The sequence below is a fragment of the Bufo gargarizans genome, chromosome 3 (assembly GCF_014858855.1).
Source record: "Bufo gargarizans isolate SCDJY-AF-19 chromosome 3, ASM1485885v1, whole genome shotgun sequence".
Taxonomy (NCBI): domain Eukaryota; kingdom Metazoa; phylum Chordata; class Amphibia; order Anura; family Bufonidae; genus Bufo; species Bufo gargarizans.
The window spans coordinates 199594623-199618085 of NC_058082.1; the positions used below are offsets into that span (position 1 = coordinate 199594623).

General features: G+C 43.0%; 1 protein-coding gene across 2 annotated transcripts; it reads right to left on the bottom strand.

The window, feature by feature from the left end:
- Positions 1 to 450: 450 nt before the first annotated feature.
- On the bottom strand, positions 451 to 23128 carry NIPA1 (NIPA magnesium transporter 1). 2 transcript variants are annotated; one of them, XM_044285302.1, is made up of 5 exons: positions 22866 to 23128; positions 13323 to 13370; positions 13049 to 13139; positions 6718 to 6878; positions 451 to 3118 (listed from the first exon to the last, which is right to left on the bottom strand). In XM_044285302.1, the coding sequence occupies exons 1-5, from the start codon at positions 22981 to 22983 to the stop codon at positions 2607 to 2609; spliced, it is 930 nt and encodes a 309-aa protein (XP_044141237.1). In that variant the 5' UTR covers positions 22984 to 23128; the 3' UTR covers positions 451 to 2606. The 2 variants fall into 2 exon arrangements, with proteins under 2 accessions (XP_044141237.1, XP_044141238.1); XM_044285303.1 differs by lacking the exon at positions 13323 to 13370.
- Between the last annotated feature and the right edge of the window lie 335 nt (positions 23129 to 23463).

Here is a 23463-nt window from a genome sequence, read left to right on the forward strand (position 1 = left end):
AAAACTTGATTAAGGCTACTTTCACACTTGCGGCAGAGTGATCCGGCAAGCAGTTCCGTCGCTAGAACTGCCTTCCGGGTCCGTCAAATGTATGCCAACTGATGGCCTTTGTAAGACTGATCAGGACCCTGATCTGTCTTACAAATACATTGAAATGCCGGATCAGTCTTTCCGGTGTCATCCGGAAAAACGGATCCGACATTTATTTTTCTTACATTTTTTTTTTTTCAGTCTGTGCATGCGCAGACAGGAAGGACGGATCCGGCATTCTGGTATTTTGAATGCCGGATCCAGCACTAATACATTCCTATGAAAAAACATTCAGGAAAAGTGTTCCATTTTTGGCCGGAGATAAAACCGTAGCATGCTGCGGTATTATCTCCGTCCTGAACAGTCAAAAAGACTGAACTGAAGACATCCTGAATGGATTGCTCTCCGTTCAGAATGCATGGGGATAAAACTGATCAGTTCTTTTCCGGCATCGAGCCCCTAGGACGAAACTCTATGCCGGAAAAGAAAAACGCTAGTGTGAAAAGTACCCTTAAACAATAGATCATTTTCTGATGACACATTTACTTTAAAATACAAGTGATATTCTGTGCGTGAATTTCTGCAAGTCATCCGCTACAAAAGTATTGCTTCCCCTACGGTCAATCGGCGAGAAATAAAAAGTAATATTAAACATTTCATAATGAGTGGGGTATAAAGTTGGAATACTCAGTTCAGTTATAGTCTTTGTCGTAAATCGCTCCTAAACTGGATAACGAATGTTTAATGTCAAGATGCTCTTGCAGACTGTGTAGCATAGCTGTGTACACACAGACCCCATGATAAATGTGTATTCCTACACTACAGTAATACAGACAATACTTGTCAGTCATACAGACGCTAACTGTACAAAAGTCAGAGGAGCAGTGTCCCCAATACAGTTCTGTTCCACTTTCAGTTTTCTAATATTAATACATCTTCTATTACTAGTGAATAAATAACACATAGCAGTAAACAGTTGTCAAGTGTCATAATGAATACTGAGTGGCCTTAAATGTTATACCTGAGAGCATTTGACAACAGCAGTTCCCTCCACCACAATAATGACGCATCCATCTACAATGGCTATTCCATGTCAATAAGTCATGCTTCCCAATAAATTGCATTTTTCTGCATTATACATTTATAACTGGAATGAAAAAAAAATATATAAAAATGTTTGCCACTAAGACTTTTCTCAAATCTTCCTGATTAATATAACAATAAGATTACCTGACTCACTGGATCAATTACGCGATAAAGGTCCACAAGTCCAGAGCACAAATCCGTATAAGCAACATATATTTCCCCTGAAATAATTCCACCCAGAACAGGGACGGACCTTCAGTAGTATAAACAAAGTTTTCCTTTGCAGTGATGGCCAGTTCGCAGTGTTCGCCCGCGAACGCATGTGATCTGCCATCTTAACTGACAAGTCCGGCGAGGCACAGGTAAGCCCCTGGAGGCTGTTCTCGGAACTGCCTGGTCCCGGAGACCGCATTTCATTTCAGACCGGCTCGCGCACAGGCACAGGTACTTGTCAATTAAGATGGCAGATCGCATGTGTTCGCGGGCGAACACTGCGAACTGGCCATCTCTATTCCTTTGGAGAGCCCCCAACCAAGTTCCCAGAATTGATGCTAGGCCGATTATAACCCCCCCCCCCCCACACACACACACACAAACACAAATCCTTACGCCTCACTGGTTCTGTGCATAGACATACAACCTCCGAGACTCTCCATCGCGTGCCAGGCACAATCTCTCACTCGGCTGCCTGAATTTCAATCCCCTATCCTGGCTATTATTGGACACATAATATAATCAGTCTTAAATGCAAATGAACAAATTCCCTCTATGCAAAAGGTTTTCCTTAGTTTTTGTGTATTAGAAGTTTATTAATTACGTATAATGACTGATGAGCACTGTGGTCAAAAGATGCGACCAGTAGGACCCACTGACTCGTCTGTAGAAGTAACCTCAGCTGTGGTACGAGACAGCTGTGCTGGGGCCCATTCAGTCTCATCAGACAAGGTTTCCCTTTGGGTCAGATGGATCAGAATCTTCTTCACAAGTATGAAGAACCACTGGTATCTCCTTGTAGTAAACAGTAACAAACACTATCAAAAAGTCAATAGCAGTCAATGGATAATACAAAAGTAGGCACTAATGGAACCCCTCTGACAGAGAAGGAATAAAGAATATTAATTACTAACGTACATTACAAAAATGGCTTTTATCACTGCTCCTACACCTGGGAGTTAGACTTTAATCTGCTCAGGGGATGTGGGATCAGATTAAAAGTAATTGAGTACACCTCCACACTATCTAAGCAATTATGCCTTATAATAAAGTCATACATGATAGCCACAGTGCATGGTCATGTCCTAGTTGTAGGTTTCTATTCTCCAGCAGTATAAATGTACTGAGTTATCGTTACCCTTGCATAAAAATAATATTTTGTGCATTGCCATAAAAAAAAGAAGAATATTTTTGAAAATGAAAATATATATATGTTAGCACAAGCTTTACCCAATTTGACATGGAATAGCCATTGGTCATTTTTAAGAGTGGTCTTTTCACTCCTTCTTCTCCGGTGTCTTGCTTAGTTCCCAGAAGCTGATGTTAAACTCTTTAAACATCTGAATTAAAATAACTCCGGTAGACACCGTGGTGAACCCACACAACATGGCCAAGGAATCTACAGCTCCTACTTTGGTCCATTCTTGAAAGAGGATTGCAGTTGCGACCAGCACTATTGTTGTGAAGGTAACATAATAAATAGCACTAAATATACACGAGTCATAGTCTTCTAGAGCTTTGTTAATATATCGAAACTGGATGAGAATGCTACATCCCAGGACTGCCACGAGGCAAAGGAAAAGGTAAGTTGAGCTTGATCTGCTTGGATGGTTGGTAAAAACATCTTGAGCAAAAAATCCAATGCCTTTGGTGCAGGGGATGGTAAATGTTCCTAACAGAGAGCACACACCTATGTAAACCATGATATTCTTCTTCCCATACACTGGAGCAAGCCAGAATATCAGCACCGTCAAGATCAGAAGTACAAAACACAAGTAGCTCAGGAATACTGAAAGACAGAAAGGGGTATTTTTTAAAACACAATATTCATAGAAAACATTTTTTTAGAATTTTTGGCTGCGTTGTGTTTTCATTCGGCAGTACTGGACCCTTGAAAATGAAATAGCAAAATACTTTCCTTCTGTAACAGTCAGCAGAGAGATAAAACTCCTGTACAGATAATGTATTACCTATCAGTTTACTGCTGCTGTGAGGGCAAAATGCTATCTGTTAGTACAGCAGTAGATGTAGAATTGGCATGGCAGTATGCCAGCTCTATTATTCTCTGGATAGGCACAGATGAAGATGCCCACAGAAGAGCATCACACTTAGGGCTTGTTCACATCCACGTTCAGGGCTTCCATCAAAACAGCAGAGAGAAAAGTCCTGCATGCAGGACTTTGTCTGCTAAAAAAAATATTCTCCCAAATGGAAACCTAACGGATCCCAATATAGCCAATGAGATCTGTTTGGCTCCGATCCTGTCAGTTATGTGTCCCGAATCCAGCATTTCCGTTATTTTCGTTCTTCTGCTCCTATAATGGAGCAGAAGAACGGAAATAATAAGCACTGATGTGAAAGTGCCCTTTGCAGTGTGATTTGTACTTTAGTTACTCATTCCTCTTCCCTCTCTGAATGGGAAGGCTGTTTGCTGTGCTAAAAGTCCAAGCAAAGAGGAAGTTAAAGGGTCAATAGGTTTTCCAAAAACTTTTGCAATGTCATAGAGACATATCAAAAGTTTTAATCGGTGGCGCTCTGACTGCTGAGACCCCTAGCAATCCCTAGAACAAGAAGAAAGAAGACGTTCCTCACTGCAGAAGACACAATTGAGACAGGCTACAGACTCCTATTGGGCCCATCTGCTGCAGCGAGGAGAGACAGCATGATATGCAAAAGTGCGTCTCTCTCCTCGTTCTAGGGATTGTGGGGGTCTCAGCACTCAGCCCCCCAACGTTCAAAACTTTTGATATGTCTTGAAAACTCAGTGACTCTTTAAAGCGCCATAGCAAAAAGAGTGACTTCAAAAAATTACCAACTTTTTTTTATATATAGAATATTAAAAAACAGGCTGTTAATAAATTGATAAAATGTGATGGTAGTGCACCTTTAACAGTGTAATAAAAGCTGACCATGCATCATACTCAGGCCTATAAGTACGACACGGGGCCGCACCAACAATTGGGCTGTCAGTGACATTTCTTACAGATTTAATAGAGTTGGTCCATAAACAACATTTATCACCCATCCACATATACAATTGCTGGAGGTTATACCACTGGGACGCCCAGTGACCACAAGACATAGATTCTACCAACCACTCCATTCACTTCTATTGGACTGCTGGAGTTAGCCAATGTACTTGGTAATCCCTTAGAATTGGCCGCATACATGCCCAGTGCTCTATTCAAACAGGGGACTTTGGGACCCTTGTTTTGTGGGGATCCTAGTGGTTGGACCCCCAGCAATCACACATTTATAAATATTTGTGGGCCATCCCCTATAAAGTCTGATGTGTGCAAGTACTAATATGTCCTGTGACAGGAATTTATAAAGATACAGGTTAACTTTCATTTAAATGTCACAGTCAAAAAAAAATAATATTCTGAGCCCCAAAACAAAACAGTCATGAAGTGCATAAATAAACTTAAATATTGAAATAAATGAGTAATAAATATAACAGAGATATTTGTACTTTATTTATATTTATTATTATATTTCCACCCATTCCTCCACAATTTGGACAGCTATTGTTTTACCTGTCAGCACCAACTACATGAAAAATATGAAGGAATTTTTACTGTAAGGGCCCACTGACATGGCAGTCTCTTTTTGTCGTGGTCTCAGCTTTAAGCCGCCAGGCCTCAAACCGCAATGCTGCCTCCAACTGAAAGCTAAGGAAGCCAGACACCAAGCGGCCGCTGATGGAATTTTTGGAGACTCGTTCACATGCAGTCAGGGGAGAGGGATAAAGTTTTCTTTTCAGCTCCATTTACACAACCTTTCGGAGTTACTGTCAGCAGATTTGACATAATAATGTCATTTGGCCCTTCTAGTCTGCCCAATATACTGAATACTATGGATAGCCCCTGGCCCCATCTTATATGAAGGATGGCCTTATGCCTATCCCATGCATGCTTAAACTCCTTCACTGTATTTGCAGCTACCACTTCTGCAGGAAGGCTATTCCATGCATCCACTACTCTCTCAGTAAAGTAATACTTCCTGATATTACTTTTAAACCTTTGCCCCTCTAATTTAAAACTATGTCCTCTTGTAGCAGTTTTTCTTCTTTTAAATATTCTCTCCTCCTTTACCTTGTTTATTCCCTTTATGTATTTAAAAGTTTCTATCATATCCCCTCTGTCTCGTCTTTCTTCCAAGCTATACATGTTAAGGTCCTTTAATCTTTCCTGGTAAGTTTTATCCTGCAATCCATGTACCAGTTTAGTAGCTCTTCTCTGAACTCTCTCCAAAGAATCAATATCCTTCTGGAGATATGGTCTCCAGTACTGAGCACAATACTCCAAATGAGGTCTCACTAGTGCTCTGTAGAGCGGCATGAGCACCTACCTCTTTCTACTGGTAATTCCTCTCCCTATACACCCAAGCATTCTGCTAGCATTTCCTGCTGCTCTATGACATTGTCTGCCTACCTTTAAGTCTTCTGAAATAATGACCCCTAAATCCCTTTCCTCGGATACTGAGGTTAGGACTGTATCACTGATTTTATATTCTGCTCCTGGGTTTTTACACACCAGGTGCATTATCTTGCACTTATCAACATTACATTTTAGTTGCCAGATTTCTGACCATTCCTCTAGTTTTCCTAAATCCTTTTCCATTTGGTGTATCCCTCCAGGAACATCAGCCCTGTTACAAATCTTTGTGTCATCAGCAAAAAGACAAACCTTACCATTGAGGCCTTCTGCAATTTTGCTAATAAAGATATTAAACAATATGGGTCCCAGAACAGATCCCTGAGGTACCCCACTGGTAACAAGACCTTGGTCTGAATATACTCCATTGACTACAACCCTCTGTTGTCTGTCCCTCAGCCACTGTCTAACCCATTCAACAATATGGGAGTCCACGTACAGCCTTATTCTACATAATTAAAAAACGAATCTTCATTTAATGATGGAATAACCTTTGGATGGTAATATATTTTCCTCAAAAAGCATTTGATATAAAAAAAAAAAAATCTGATTTAAATAAAATAAAAAATCCGATTTAAATAAAAAAAAATCTGATTAAAAAAAATATATATATATATCATAGACTTTTATCCACCCCGGGAATGGATGCAGGTCCTGAAAGATCTGAATGGCTGCCATGTAGTACTACATTTCCACTGCAGCAGTCAGGAAAAACATCGCTAGCTGAATTTAACTTAACTAGTAGTTCTCAAGACTTGGACCCATGGCGATCAGCATTTCAAGAGGTTCTCAGTGATGAGACAAACTCTTTAATAAAAAAATCTGAATTTATAAATATATACGGAAACGATGCAGTAGGATCTGTGAATAATCGAAATATAACATACATCAATTTTTATTGTTTCCTGGCTAAACTAACCAGCCCATGACACTTCCAGAAAGGCAACTGTACCTGGGTTTGAGAGCTTTTCTTCAAACTCAGCTCGAGTTGTTATGCTTTCGGACTTAGGCGAGTGGATAATAAGGATAATGGAGCCCACACAGCACAGCAGACATCCCAGTTTGCCCAAGAAGTTAAGTTTTTCTTTCAGCACATATGAGGCCAAAACGGACCTTCGAACGTGACACAAGATGAATAAACAAATTAGTACATACATTATTTATCTTTAAAGGGGTTCTGCAGCTTTTTTAAACTGATGATCTATCATCAGCATCTGATCAGTGGGGGGCCGGCAAACGGGACCCCTGCCGATCAGATGTTTGAGAAGGCAGCGGCGCCGACTGTAGTGCTGCGGCCTTCTCGCTGTTTACCGCAGGCCCAGTGACATCACGACTAGTATCAATGGCCTGGGCGGGGGCTAAGCTCCATTCAAGTGAACAGAACTACTGCCAGCGCCGCTGCCTTCTCAAACAGCTGATCGGCAGGGGTCCCGAGTGTCGTTCACAATAAAGCTACTTTTACACTAGCGGCAGCCTTCTCCGGCAGGCTGTTCCGGCGGGTGAACAGCCTGCCGGATCCGTGCTGCCACTAGTGCACGAGTGCCACCGGAAGTCCGCTTCGGCCCCATTGACTATAACATGTTGTAGTTTTATTCCGGCAGCCTCTCAGCAGGTTTGCCGTGCTGCGGTCAGCCCGCCCCTATTATAGTCAATGGGGCCGAAGCAGACTTCAGGCAGAACGGTGCACTAGCGGCAGCACAGATCCGGCAGGCTGTTCCCCCGCCGGAACAGCCTACCGGAGAAAGCTGCAGCTAGTGTGAAAGTAGCCTAAGTTTTGAATACCATATGCCTGTGATGGCTAAACTCTGGCCATCCAGCTGTGGGAAAACTACGACTCCCAAGATGCGCACTTGCTCGGCTAAACTCCATAGAAATAAATGAAGCATGCTGGGAGTCGTAGTTTTACCACAGCTGAAATGCCGGAGGTTAGCAATCACTGCCATATGCTGTTCTAACACAAGTGTGCATCATTGTGCATGAGTTATGCTGTGAGCTTTCCACAGAGGAGAATGGCTAAACAAGGATACTACAAGCTGCATTGTTCTCAATTTCCTTTAAAATGTCAAGAAAGCATATATTTGAAAGGTCACTTCACACAAGTTTGCATAAATTAATAATACAGGTGAATATAAGAAACTTTGTAATATATCTTATTGAAGATCTCCAGCTATCAGCTCCCCTTTCCTAAACTAACATTATCTCAGAATTCTGTGATCAATCCATGTTGAGAGACCAAGACATGATTCCTGCTCACTGAAGAAGCAGATTACATACTCCCATAGAAGTCTATAGAGAAGGAAAGAGCAGTGAGCAGGCATGATTCAGCAGCTCACAGTACATGTTATATTTCACCCCAAGTGCTTTATTCACATATATACTGCTCAGGACTTCTCTATGATGAGAATGATGAGAATGAATTCCTGAACAGCTCAGGGCCTAACGCATCAGTCTCAACTCTTGAGAAATCACTTAAAAAAGTGACCGCATTGGAACTCCACGCTGTCACTTTGGCAGAATATTACAGAACCAGACGCATCCCGAGAGGATTAAGGTGCAACCTACGTCCTACATTATTCGCAGAGGATCCAGAATTCTGTCACAACTTCGAAAAAATCCTAAATAAGGCGTCCTTCGATATCATCTTACTGATTTTGGAACGAGCCGACCGAGAAATCAAAAAGACGAAAGAAGAAATCACTGCATTAGAAACCTCCCTATTCAATAATATAGAACCAGAAGAAAGCACCAATATCAGAACCAATCTGACCCAGAAGATTAACTTCTTCAAAAGAAACTTGGAGGACAGAAAACGCACTAAATTCTTGAGAGATAGTCAAGATTACGAGTCCGGTTACGTCTACAGAACCCCCCAAAGAAACTCAACAACGTACCAACGGGGACGATCTAGAGCCTCCGGATCCTCCAACGCCAGTGACACGGATTTTTTGGAGGATACCCGACCACGCAGAGGAAGACGCCGAGGAGGTCTGGGAGGAAACACCGGAAGAGACACCCCCAATCCCAACTCATACAGACGGGATCCAATACAAACCAGATCCAGCAACAGGAGCAGATAGACGAGTACAGAGGACCTTTGACTGAGGACCCACCTAATTTGGTGGTAAACCTATCCAATACCACATTGGATCCAATCACTAATCTAGTCTTGAATAAAGGACTTGGATTCGCTAGTACCAACCATACCAATCCTTTTACTTTGGACCAAGAAATGGCGAAATTCTACCGTTTACTTCGGCTGAAAGCGCACATCAAATTGGACAACCCAACATGGGCGACCACAGATCCTACATCAACTCCGACCATCTTTCACTCAAGAACTCAGCAATGCAAACCAAAGAGCACCTTTGAACCACCACATGTTCACGACGCAGTGGAGACCTATATCTCTTTCGTCAAAACCGACCTATTGGAACTGGAGAAAAAGGGAGCATCCATAAAGGTGAGGCACAACCTGAGTAAGTCTGAACAAAAGGCACTTAACAACCTTAGACAGAATAAGGAAATAATTATTAAACCGGCAGACAAGGGCTCAGGAATAGTAATCTTAAACAGAGAGGATTATAGGGGAGAGATTCTTAGACAACTCGATGATAGAAAGACCTACCGACGGATCAACTATGATCCAATAATCGAAATAAAAACAATTCTAAGTAATCTAATATCACAAGCAAAGGAAGAAAAAATTATTTCAGACAAACTAGCCAAATTCCTTGTGCTTGAACACCCGAGAACCCCTGTATTTTACATCTTACCTAAGATCCACAAAAATCTCAAAAAAAACCCTGGCCGTCCCATAGTATCAGGGTGCGACTCTGTTTTTCAACCAGCGGCCATCCTTTTAGATAAACTGTTACGCCCTTATGCCCAATTAGGGAAATCCTTTATTCTGGACACCACAGACTTCATTAATAAGACTAAAGGCCTAGATATCCACGGAACTGACTTTACTCTGGTTACCATGGATGTCTCCAGTTTATATACAAACATCCCCACGGAAGATGGCATTCGGACGGTCATGGAGGTCCTGGTACAACACCAGGAATATTCACCTAGGGAAAACCGGTTCATTCAGGACCTATTGAATTTTGTTTTGAAAAATAATTATTTTCTGTTTGAAGATGACTTTTTTCTACAGATAACAGGGACCGCTATGGGATGCAATGTGGCACCGACATTCGCGGTCATTTATATGAATGCTTTTGAGGAACAATTTGTTTACACCCATCCACTATTCGACAAATGTGTTAAGATTTGGTTACGTTATATTGATGACATCTTTTGTTTGTGGCAGGGATCACTAGAAGATCTACAGATTTTCCATGGGGACCTGAACGCAGCGGTGGGATCCATTGCCCTCTCCCTTGAGACCAGCCAAACTGGAATCCCGTTCCTAGACGTCCTCCTTCAGGTAGAAGATAGTCACCTACATTACGATCTGTTCACAAAACCCACAGACAGAAATTCCCTTTTACTATATGAAAGCTACCACCCACCCGGTTTAATTAATTCACTCTCACAATTAATGAGGGTAAAAAGAATTGTTTCCAACCCCATAATGGCGGACAAAAGACTCACAGAAATGAACCAGAAGTTCGCAGCTCGTGGCTTCCCAGCACAAATACTGAAGGGTCACGCAGAACGAATTAATGATGTAAAAAGAGAAGATCTACTAAGATCTAAAACTAGAATTGGTACAAAACAGGATGGTAGAATTCCTTGTGTAACAACCTACTCCACTTGGAGTACCTCCATTAAAAAAATCATATACAAACACTGGCAGATCCTACAAAGGAGTATTCCCAGCATTTTCCATTCCAAACCCCTGATGTCCTACAAACGCCCACCAATAATTCGTGACCAACTAGTGAGATCCGATTTTGGGTCCGCAAAAATGGATGCACAACGCACCATCACGGGATCCCCCAACCTGGGCACCTACCCTTGTTTGGGATGTGCGCAGTGTGGCAATGTCACAAAAGGAAACTCCTTTACCCATCCCTCGTCAGGTAAAAAGTACTACATCAAGGGCCACTTTTCATGCATGACAACCTATGTCATTTATTTGATTAAATGCCCTTGTGGCCTGGGATATGTGGGCGAGACCACTCAAAAAATAAAAGACAGAATCAGTCAACATAAATCCAATATCCGTACTAACAAAAAAGATGCCCCCTTAGTACATCATTTCCAGGAACACAAGCATACGCCCAGTCAACTACGTTTCCAGGTTATAGATTGGGTCCCGACTCCCAGGAGAGGGGGGAATCGTGATGAAATGCTGCACTTGAAGGAGATGCAATGGATCCGCCGTCTGGGGACATTAGGCTCTGGAGGCTTAAATAAGGATTATAAATATGCGTAAACCAAGTTATTTGCTTGAATGATTAACCCATGTGCCTTTTTCTTTTTAATAGGATCATCACTCACCACAAATCCCCTTGGGGCCCATATAGAACGTCTACTTTAGACCTCCTTAGTCCTTACTTATACATCACTCACTCTGGGTATAGTATGCCTGTAGTTATAGATTGAAATAAAAATGTACATGTTCGATACACAGAGACCTGTGGCACCACAGAAAATCGTGTACCTTAATGATTGTTTTAGGATCACCACATACACCTATGTGAAATCATAATCCATTAGTGGATCCAATCCTTTTTATCCTAAATCATAATAAGGAACCCTATGGCAGCGCTGCAAATATGCTATGCCCTCTCCCATTCTAGTGCCAGTAACCAAAATGGCGCAGCGCGCACAGGGCAACATTGCGCATGCGCCAGGCACCTCCGAGCCTCTTCACTCCTCCTCCCTGGGGCCGGTCTCACTACCTTGGACCCGCCCCTCATGTGCCGGCAATTGCCGGATATCCGCCGGGATCTCTCCCATTCTAGTGCCAATAACCAAAATGGCGCAGCGCACACAGGGCAACATTGCGCATGCGCCAGGCACCTCCGAACCTGAAGCCTCTTCACTCCTCCTCCCTGGGGCCGGCCTCACTACCTTGGACCCGCCCCTCATGTGCCGGCAATGGCCGGATATCCGCCGGGACCTCTGAATAAAACACACCACGGCGTGCACTGTAGCTACCGCACGCCGTGGAAACATGAGGACCGGTCAATCAGGTATGTAACTCTGCCACAGAGTACGCCAGCCCCACTCTTACTTACCCTGCGCTGCAGATAGATGACACACATAGCTGGTGTTCTTACGGCTTTCGCTTGTGCCACATGTCTCTGCTGTCCCACATTGCATTGCACCTTATTGGATCATGTATGCCCGCCCCTCTCTCCCCTATTGAAATGCTCATAGGAATAATGTGTAAGGACACAACCTGCTATCTGATATTGTCATCATGTGTTCAATTATTAATCTAATCAGCCACTATTATTGCCTCCCATGGAGCCTCTCTTTGCATATATTGTATATATTCTACCCTAACTTGATATATCCTACCCGAATCATGTACTATCTAAATTGTGCCTCAACCAGGTTGCCGTCGAATCATGTATCACGTGCTGTTGTTCAATCATGTCTTATCTTTATGAATTATGAACTGTGATTTCTCATGAATTTTGTTATGAATTATGAACTGTTCTCATGAATTTCGCTTGAATCATGCTGGTTTTTGATTCTGATGCACATACGTGCAGGGAATTTACCCCCTCCCCCGCAACTCTTCTTTATGAATTGATGTATGCGGGCAATTCACATACAGTTTGTTTTATCATGCTAGTAACCCAGTACTGAAATATGAACTATGGTCCTTGAAGGATATGAATTATGAACGATTATACCATGAATGAAATTCCCATCTATTAAAGAGTAATGACACAATATGGTTCAAGTGAATTGAGATGTATGTGTATATAGATATGTATACGTGTGTGTACGTTTGTGTATACGTATATATGTGTGTATATTAATTCTGAATTATGAAGATATGAATTGTCTTCCTTTTGTTTTTAATATCGTCTTGTGTTTATTTCTTGCATTTATAGCTTGACAAAGGGCACCGAATGGGCCCGAAACGTTGCAAACAGCAATAAATGTCATGAAATAACTTGAGAATATACCACTGGTAAAATAAAGATTGAATTGCAAACTACATTGGTGTGCTGTCTCTGAAAAACTCATTTAAAGCCCTATATGGTGCTTCTGCTTGATTATAAGTGAGAGAGAGAGAGTTAGGGAGCAGAATCTCCTGTCTCCTCTCTGCAGACTGGGATGCTATATCATGCCCCACAATGTTATGGACTTACCCAAAAGGAATGCCCAGAGCACCCAATGGAGTTACCAGCACAGCTGGAGCAGCAGTATATGCCAGGAAGTTTCCAATCTGCCCCAAAGCCACTGCAAGAAAGTAAAAATCTAGTTATGGAACATATGTCCAGCTGCTTTACTATACAAAATTAAAATGTTACAAAAAGAACATGTTTTAGTATCTCTTTCACAGATTTTATTCCATTAAGTACATTTTCTCCCCCTTTTTGAAATTGCATAACTTAATAAAGAATGTAAGCAATAGTCACTTACTTGTGATGGTGCCTATCCACCATACCAGGTCTGTAAGGTAAGAAACACCTACAATAAGGAAGAACATTTTATATATATTTTTTTTAAAAAAACTGATAAAAACACTTTTATTAAAACCTCTTCTAAATGTGATAGACGTGATTTTTCAATGCACATTATTCTGTTACTTTTCTTAGGTGACTATTGCCCTTTAGAATCCATTCTCTTGTACACTGCTGTGCACGGGAGTACAGATTTCCATTTGGCTGCACTGGGCGCTGTTCTGGCTGAAGCATCGCTGCTCTTCTCAAGCCTGGTTGGCATACCTGGGTCTGGAAGTGTTTTTAGACCAAATAGCCAACATGTATTTTAGGACTAGGACCTCTGAAGGTGTTTGACTCGTCACCTCTGGTGTGCCCCCTGGTAAAATCCATAGCATTTGAGGCTTTAGCAGAGTGCAGAAAAAGCAGAGGGCAGCACTCCAGAAGAAAGTCGCCTCAGACGCCATGGTCACAACTGACCACGGCATCAGATGGGTGTTATAGCCAATCGCAGACATTAGCCACAAGTGTCTGCTGTGTGAAGCGGAGTGGGCACCCAATGTTTTTTCTGCCAGTTAAAACCAGATAGCAACACATATGCTTTTTTCTAATCTGTTCTTATTTACTGATTACACTTTTTTAATTCTATTTTCTGAACATGATTATGGGGGCTGCCATCTTGCCTGAGCTGGTACTAACAGCAATTAGAAAGTGTTTAACCCTTTCCAGACTTCCACTGTATATGTAGACGGGTTTCTGCTGATTCACACAGCAGAGGTCTGGGGCTAATGTTAACTCCTCAGATGCCATGGTCAAATGTGTAAAAAGTAAAAAATATATTAAAATCTACATCACCCCCTTTCCCTAGAATAAAAAAAAATTAAACACCATGGGCATTTCTGTGTCCGATAATGCCCGTACTAAAATATTTATCCCATACAGCCAACAGCTTAAAAGGATTCTGTTACCTGGATTTTGCCCATAGAGCTGTGGACATGTGCTGAAAGATCGCCGCTAGCACGTCCGCAATATACATTCCACATAGCTGCGAGTGCTTTTATTTAGGCAAAAAAAACGATCCGTTCAGCTAATACAACCGTCTGCATCCGTTCAGAACGGATCCGTTTGTATTATCTTTAACAAAGCCAAGACGGAGCCGTCTTGAACACCGTTGAAAGGGAGGACAGATCCGTTTTCTATTGTGCCAGATTGTGTCAGTGAAAAGTCCCCATTGACTTACATTGTGTGTCAGAACGGATCCGTTTGGCTCAGTTTCATTGCAAGCAGCGTTTTGGTGTCCGCCTCCAGAGCGCAATAGAGACGGAACTGATGCATTCTGAGCGGATCCTTATCCATTCAGAATGCATTAGGGCTGAACTGATCCATTTTGGACCGCTTGTGAGAGCCCTGAACGGAAAGCCAAAACGGAAAGCCAAAACGCCAGTGTGAAAGTAGTCTTAAATATAGATTGTGGCATGGAAAATTAAAAGTATCAAAAATTCTTAAAAAATGTGTTTAACATAAAAACGGGATTTAAACACTAGGTCATTTTCTGATCACACATTACCTTTAACCTTTTTATTTTTTGTTCACAGAAGGCTTGTTTTTTTTTTTTATACTTTCTAATGCCACCATTTAATATTGTATATGATGTAATGGGAAGTTGGAAAAAATTCCAAATGTAGTGGAATTGGAAAAAATAAACGCAATTCTGCAACCGTTTTATGGGTTTTGCCTCTACGGTGTTCACTATGTGGTAAAATTGACCTCTGCCCTTCATTCTTTGGGTCAGTGCAATTGCAACGATATCACATTAAGGCCCCCTGCACACAACAGTTTTTTTTCCCCGTTTACTGGCCGTTTTTTGCATTCCGTATACGGTCCGTATACGGAACTATTCATTTCAATGGTTCCGCAAAAAAAAAAAAATTTATGTACTCTGTATGCATTCCGTTTCCGTATTTCCGTTCTGTTTAAAAAGATAGAACATGTCCTATTATTGCCCGCAAATCACGTTCCGTGGCTCCATTCAAGTCAATGGGTCCGCAAAAAAAGGAACACATACGTAAATGCATCCGTATGTCTTCCGTTTCCTTTCCGTTTTTTTTTTGCGGAACCATCTATTGAAAATGTTATGCCCAGCCCAATTTTATCTATGCAATTACTGTATATGCCATACAGAAAAACAGAACGGAAAAACGGAATGGAAACAAAAAACGGAACATCGGATCCGTGAAAAACGGACCACAAAACACTGAAAAAGCTATACGGTCGTGTGCAGGAGGCCTTACATTGTTTTTCTTAGGCCTCTTTCACACTACTGTATGGCTATTTCAGTGTTTTGCGGTCTGTTTTTCACTGATCCGTTGTTCCATTTCGGTTCCGTTTTTCCATTCCATTTTTCTGTATGGCGTATACAGTATAGTATACAGTAATTACATAGAAAAAATTGGGCTGGGCATAAAATTTTCAATAGATGGTTCTGCAAAAAACGGAACGGATACGGAAGACAAACGGATGCATTTCCATATGCATTCGGTTTTTTTGCGGACCCACTGACTTTAATAGAGAGTCACAGAACGTGAATTGCGGCCAAATATAGGACATGTTCTATCATTGCACGGAACGGAGATAAGTAAACACAATACATACGGAGTACATTCAGTTTTTTTTTTTATGAATTGAAATAAATGAATTTATATTGACCGTATACGGAACACAAAAAACGGCTCCGCAAAACAGAAAAAATAAACGGTAGTGTGAAAGAGGCCTTATTTTAATAGTGAAAAAAAAATGCGCATTTAGATTTTTTTTGCCGTTACGCCATTTACCATGTGAGATTAATTATTTTAGATTTTAATAGTCCAGACATTTTCGGATGCGGAGATGCCTATGATGTTATTTTTTTAACAGTTTATTTTAATTTTGGGGAAAGGTTGGTGATTTGAATTTTTATATTAAAAAAAAAAAAGATTCACTTTTTTTTTAAGTCACCCTAGGTGCCTATAACAAGCAATCATTAGTATTCTGCAATGGTATTTTATCCATTATAGAATACAGCATTCAGTATATTCCAATGCAGAGCTGCCACTTCCAGGCCTGTATTGGAATATACCAGTGACAGGCATCGGAGCCTCATGCAGGCTCTCGCCTATCACTACAGGGTGACAGCTTCTCCAATCTGAGCTGGGAGAAGCTGTTACCGGAGGGTAAGTCACAGCATCTGAGGGGTTAAATATCTGCAATCTGCATTATTGCTGATCACAGACATAATCCCAGGGTGTCTGCTAGGTGTCACAGTACTCAACCGGCAACTATGGCGCTGGAGCAAGCACCATCTTTAACCGCTTTAAGTCCGCCCATAGGATATAAACGTCCTATGGGTGGACCTCTATTTCTGAAAGCACGTTTTAAAACGTCCTTTCAGAAATAGCAGCTGCACGCTAATCGTGCAGCTGCTGATCGGGTTGCCCGCTGTCAGTGACAACAGGGCAACCCGGAGATAAGGCAGGGACAGTGCCCAAGTGTCCCTGCCTTCTAGATTGCAGAGCAGGAAGCGCTGTGCGCTTCCTGTTCCGGCCCGGCGGTCATGTGACCGCCGGGACCGGAGCGTGCAGGAGCTGTGTGAGGTCTCTCAGAGACCTCGATCAGCCCTGCTCTGAGGCTGTACAGCGCAGAATCATGCTGTACAGCCTCTCTGGGGGGTGCATTTCTTCTGTAACTGGGGCTACTATGTCAGCCCCAGTTACAGGAGAAATCAACAGTGAAAAAAAGAAGAAAAAGTGAAGCAAATGTCCCCCAGAGGTCTTGTATGACCTTATGGGGGACGGAAAGTGTAAAAATAAATAAAAATAAAGGGTTGAAAAAAATAAAATAAAAAAAAGTTTCACATGTGAAAAAAAAAAAGGTCCCCAAGTAAGGAATAAAAAAAAATATTAAAAATAGAAAAGATAAAATAAAATAGACATATTTGGTATTGCCACGTCCGTAAAAACCAGCTCTATAAAAATATCACATGAGCTAACCCCTCGGGTGAACACCGTAAAAAACCCCCCCAAAAAACGGTGTCAAAACAAGCAATTTTTGTCACCTTGCATCACAAAAGGTGCAACACCAAGTGATCAAAAATGCGTATGTCCCACAAAATGGTACCAATAAAACCATCACCTCATCCCGCAAAAAATGAGCCCCTACATAAGAAAATCTCTCAAAAAATAAAAAAAACTATAGCTCTTAGAACATGGAGACACTAAAACATCATTTTTTGGTTTCAAAAATGCTATTATTGTGTTAAAGTGAAACAAATAAAAAAAAAGTATACATATTAGGTATTGCCGCGTCCGTAAAAACCAGCTCTATAAAAATATCACATGAGTTAACCCCTCAGATGAACACCGTAAAAAATAAAAAATAAAAACTGTGTCAAAACAAGCAATTTTTGTCACCTTGCATCACAAAAGGTGCAACACCAAGTGATCAAAAACGCGTATGTCCCATAAAATGGTACCAATAAAACCGTCACCTCATCCCGCAAAAAATGAGCCCCTACATAAGAAAATCTCTCAAAAAATAAAAAAACTATAGCTATCAGAACATGGACACATTAAAACATAATTTTTTTGTTTCAAAAATGCGATTATTGTGTAAAACTTTAATAAATGAGAAAAAGTATACATATTAGGTATCGCCACGTCCGTAACAATCTGCTCTATAAAAATGTCACTTGGACTGAACCCCTCAGGTGAACGCTGTAAAAATAAATAAATTGAAACTGTGCTAAAACAACCAATTTTTTGGTCACCTTGCCCCATAAAGTGTTATAATGAATGATCAAAAAAATCATATGTACCCAAAAATAGTACTAATAAAACTGGCACCTTATCCCCTAATTTCCAAAATGGGGTCACTTCTTGGGAGTTTCTACTGTAAGGGTGCATCAGGGGGCTTCAAATGGGACATGGCATCTAAAAACCATGTGGAGTTCCTTTTCTTCTGCGCCCTGCCGTGTGCCCATACAGCAGTTTACGACCACATGTGGGGTGTTTCTGTAAACCGCAGAATCTGGGTAATAAATATTGAGTTTTGTTTGGCTGTTAACCATCGATGTGTTAAAGAAAAAATTGGATTAAAATGGAAAATCTGCCCAAAAAGTGAAATTTAAAAATTTGATCTCCATTTTCCTTTAATTCTTGTGGAACGCATAAAGGGTTAACAAAGTTTGTAAAATCAGTTTTGAGTAACTTGAGGGGTGTAGTTTCTACAATGGGGTCATTTATGGGGGTATCCACTATGTAGGCCCCACAAAGTGACTTCAGACCTGAACTGGTCCTTATAAAGTGGGTTTTGGCAATTTTCTTAAAAATTTGAAGAATTTCTTCTAAACTTCTAAACCTTCTAACGTCCTAAAAAAATAAAATGACATTTCCAAAATGATGCCAACATAAAGTAGACATATGGGGAATGTTAAATAATAAATATTTTATGAGGTATCACTTTCTGTTTTAAAAGCAGAGAAATTGAAATTTAGAAAATTGCGAATTTTTCACATTTTTGGGTAAATTTGGGATGTTTTCATAAATAAAGGTGAAATATTTTGACTCAAATTTATGACGATCATGAAGTACAATGTGTCACGAGAAAACAATCTCTGAATGACTTGGATAAATAAAGGCGTTCCAAAGTTATTACCACATAAAGTGAGATATGTCAGTTTTGCAAAATTAGGCCTGGTCAGGAAGGGGGCAAATGGCCCAGATGGGAAGTGGTTAAAGGGGTTGTCCGGGTTCAGAGCTGAACCCGGACATACCCTTATTTTCACCCCGGCAGCCCCCCTGAGCCTAGCATCGGAGCATCTCATGCTCCGATGCGCTCCAGTGCCCTGCGCTAGATCGCGCAGGGCACAGGCTCTTGTGTTTTCAATAACACACTGCTGGGCGGTAACTTCCGCCCAGCATAGGGTTGTTGCGGGTATCGAAATTTCGATACCCAATCGATACTTTTGTCCCGGTATCGATACGATACCGGGATTTCCGTTTTTTCGATACTGGGCTGCGCTTCTGCGCAGCCTAGTATCGCTGAACATGAGCGCGCTGCTATCGGCGCGCTCATGTTCTCTCAGCAGCACAGGGAGAAGGAAGCTGTCCTCCCTCCCCCTGTGCTGCTGCTGCCACCAATGAGAAGAGAGGGGGGGGGGGGAGGGGCGGGCGCACCGCGCCACCAATGAGGATAGAGGGGCGGAGGAGGGGCGGGCGCTCTGCGCTACCAAATAGGACTATTCCCATTTCCCACAGAGCAGCGCCCAGCGATGCCCCAGCACTCACCATTAGTCCTGGGCGCCGCTCCGTTCGCCCGCAGTGCCCCATTACTGTCTCCTCTCCTGCTCCACATGCTGCTCATTACTATCGGAGCGATGGGAGGAGACATCAGCTTCACTAGTGGGCGTTCCTTCTCCCTGCGCTGCGATTGGACAGCGCTACAGCCAGGAAGAAGGAACGCCCACTAGTGAAGCTGATGTCTCCTCCCATCGCTCCGATAGTAATCAGCAGCATGTCGAGCAGGAGAGGAGACAGTAATGGAGCACTGCAGGCGAACGGAGCGGCGCCCAGGACTAATGGTGAGTGCTGAGACATCGCTGGGCGCCGCTCTGTGTGGCCTGATAGTGAAAGTCAGTCTTTAACACAATACAGGAGGCGGGTGCCGGCAGCAGAATCGCATTGCCGGCACCCTGCCCCTGACAGGGAGCTGCGATCAGAGGCAGTTAACCCCTCAGGTGCGGCACCTAAGGGGTTAACTGCTGATCTGCCAGTACCCGCCTCCTGTATAAAGGGGTAATTTATCATTGGTGGTTCAGTGTGCCCCTCAACCCCCCATCCCATTAAAATCATTGGTGGCACAGTGCGCCGGCCCCTCTCAACCCCCCAGTATTAAAATCATTGGTGGCAGTGGCCACAGGGACCTCTCCCCTCCCCCTCATTGGTGGTGCAGTGGCAGCTTCTGATCGGAGCCCCAGCTGTGTAAGCCTGGGGCTCCGATCAGTTACCATGGCAGCCAGGACGCTACAGAAGCCCTGGTTGCCATGGTAACATCCCTGATGCTGTGTGCACAAGGCACAGAGCAGCAGGGACAGTGTGAAGTCCTATTTACCCTGATAGAGCTGAATAGGACAAGGGATGAAAGATCCCAGGTTCTCGCCCCTAAGGCTACTTTCACACTTGCGTTCAGAACGGATCCGTCTGAGACGGATCCGCTCATATAATGCAGACGGTGGATCCGTTCAGAACGGATCCGTCTGCATTATATTGTAAAAAAAATTCTAACTGTGAAAGTAGCCTGAACGGATCCGTCCAGACTTTTACATTGAAAGTCAATGGGGGACGGATCCGTTTGAAGATTGAGCCATATTGTGTCATCTTCAAACGGATCCGTCCCCATTGACTTCCATTGTAAACATTGTAAGTCTGGACGGATCTGCTTGCCTCCGCATGGCCAGGCGGACACCCGAACGCTGCAAGGAGCGTTCAGGTGTCCGCTCACTGAGCGGAGCGGAGGCTGAACGCTGCCAGACTGATGCATTCTGAGCGGATCCGCATCCACTCAGAATGCATTAGGGCTGGACGGATGCGTTCGGGGCCGCTTGTGAGCCCCTTCAAACGGAACTCACAAGCGGACACCCGAACGCTAGTGTGAAAGTAGCCTAAGGGGGGAAATAGTTATTAAATAAAAAGTGTAAAAAAAAAAGGAAAAAAACCCCCACCAAAATATGAAGTATAAATGACCCCCTTTTCCCAATTTCACATATATAAAATATATAAATAATAAACATATTACATATCGCCACGTCAGAAAAGTCCAAGCTATTAAAATATTAAAAAAAATCTAGGTGGTGAACGCTGGAACAGAAAAAAATTAATAAAAACTGCGCGATTCGCCATTTTTAAACATGCGGAATGCACGTGGCTTTTTTGGTTTATTTTTTTTCACGTGGTATCGAATGGTATCGAGTATCGCAATACTTTTTCATGGTATTGAAACCGAATCAAAAATTTGGTATCGCAACAACTCTAGCCCAGCAGTGTGTTCGGTGACGTCACCGGCTCTGAGGGGCAGGCTTTAGCTCTGCCCTAGCCGTTTTACTGGCTAGGGCAGAGCCAAATCCCGCCCATCAGTGCCAGTGACGTCACCGGGGTTCCTGTTAGCCCCATGGAGAGCCCGGTACGTCACCGGAACTCTGAAAAATGCCTTTGCCCTGTGCGATTTAGCGCAGGGCAAAGGAGAGCATCGGAGCATGAACTGCTCCGATGCTCATGTCAGGGGGGCTGCCGGGGTGAAAATGGAGGGCTGTCCAGGTTCAGCTCTGAACCTGGACAACCCCTTTAAAGACCCGTTTTATATCTTTCTGGCTTCTTTTCAAAAATGCGCCATGCTGGAGGGCTGTGTTTTTTCAGCCATTTCACATCTCCTTTTCTATCGGGGATAAACGCCATGAAGAAAACGCTAGTGGTAAGAAAGACTATATGCAAGAAATACCATACAAAAAATACACGCGCGTGGTTATTATGCCGTTTTTATAGCCTAAAAAAATGCCAGTGCAAATTTGGGTGTGCGGGGACATGTAGACTGGATTGTAACTGGCTTTTACCTGCACTGAAAAATAAAGGTAACATTTTAATCGAGCTGGACCCTTTTCTTTTTTTTTATCCTCCGAGGGGCTATTGTCCTGTACTTATATAATCTTATGAGCCAGCTCCAGATGTTAGCTGAAGGTCTAGAGCAGGCATGCTCAACCTGCGGCCCTCCAGCTGTTGTAAAACTACAACTCCCACAGTGCCCTGCTGTAGGCAGTTCAGGCATGCTGGGAGTTGTAGTTTTGCAACAGCCGGAGGGCTGCAGGTTGAGCATGCCTGGCCTATAGGGAATATAAAATGCAGGACACACAAGCGGTTTTGTCACTGCACCAAAATTCCTGCGGCCGAGTGGCGTCTGCCTCCTTATGTTTTCAACAGGAGGCAGAGATGAAATTTGAGGCAAGTGGTTAAAAGCCAGGACGACGCCAAAGGCGTAGTGTGTGGGCAGTCCACTCATGGCTTAGCTCCATTCATGCCAAGTCTTGCGGTTCCACGGCGTATGAAGTAAACAATTGCAGCAGAAAGTGTCACGGTTTCCTTAGGCGCAAACACACTGTATGCAAAAAATAAAATGCATAATAAAATGTAGGTTGCTAGAAAAAAATAAAAATGAAATTATATATATATATATATATATTATATATATATAGCCTGTGTCAATTTGTGTTCATGGACCGTATGGGAGAACTGCGTCGTCAGCACACAGCTGTACTGCATTCATGATCTCCCTGCGCTTTGCGGCAGCATGCTGGGACTTGTGATGCACAGTGTCTGCTGCTCCCTGCTGTGGCACTGCAGAGGCTGAGCCCCGGACCGGCTCTGCGCCAGGCTGTGCTGCATCACTGTGCGGTTGCCAACAGCCTGTAGGGCAGCCTCCTAGGCACGATGCCCTCCCTTACCTCTGGTGCGGGCTCTCAGGATGCCTTTCTTCTGCAGCACAAACGTGGAGCCGTTCAGCAGGCTGGAGAAGACTGCCACACTCAGCCCCACCAAGGGCAACTCAGCCTGGAAGTCCATGCCGGCCGCGCTACTGTCCTGCTGCCCGCAGCCCTGTCATGTTCTGTCTGCCGTCAGTCCCCTTCCGGTGTCACCGTCCGGTCCCCCTGCCGCAGGCTCCGCACGAGCTCACACACTGCTCTGTGCTCCACACACAGTGCCATCAAGATCTGCGGGCTGCTTTTCTTTTTCTTTTTTTTCTTTTTTGTTCTAACTTTATTGCTATAACACAATGCTACAAAGCGTGCCCGTCCTCTCCTACTACTGCTTGCAAACATGAAGTGACCGGTAGAGCCATGACTGACATTATCATGATTCTGGGTGGTAAAAGGGTTGTCTAACAATACAAATTATTTACCAGGTGGCCAGCACAGTGTAAAAAATAAAAAATGTTCACAGTGTTTCAGGTCCAGCACCTTAGCCCTGTCACCACCGCTTTTGCCCTACTCTGGAACAGAAGTGTAAATTCCAGTCAACACCCACATCACCTCAGAGGCCAAG

Bases quoted from the DNA above. Each gene is read 5' to 3' on its own strand.
- NIPA1 (XM_044285302.1), bottom strand. From the start codon at position 22,983: ATGGACTTCCAGGCTGAGTTGCCCTTGGTGGGGCTGAGTGTGGCAGTC. The intron at 13,371-22,865 runs GTAAGGGAGGGC...TCCTTATTGTAG, and splicing joins CCTGAGAGCCCGCACCAGAG to GTGTTTCTTACCTTACAGAC. The intron at 13,140-13,322 runs GTAAGTGACTAT...ACTTTCTTGCAG, and splicing joins GTGGATAGGCACCATCACAA to TGGCTTTGGGGCAGATTGGA.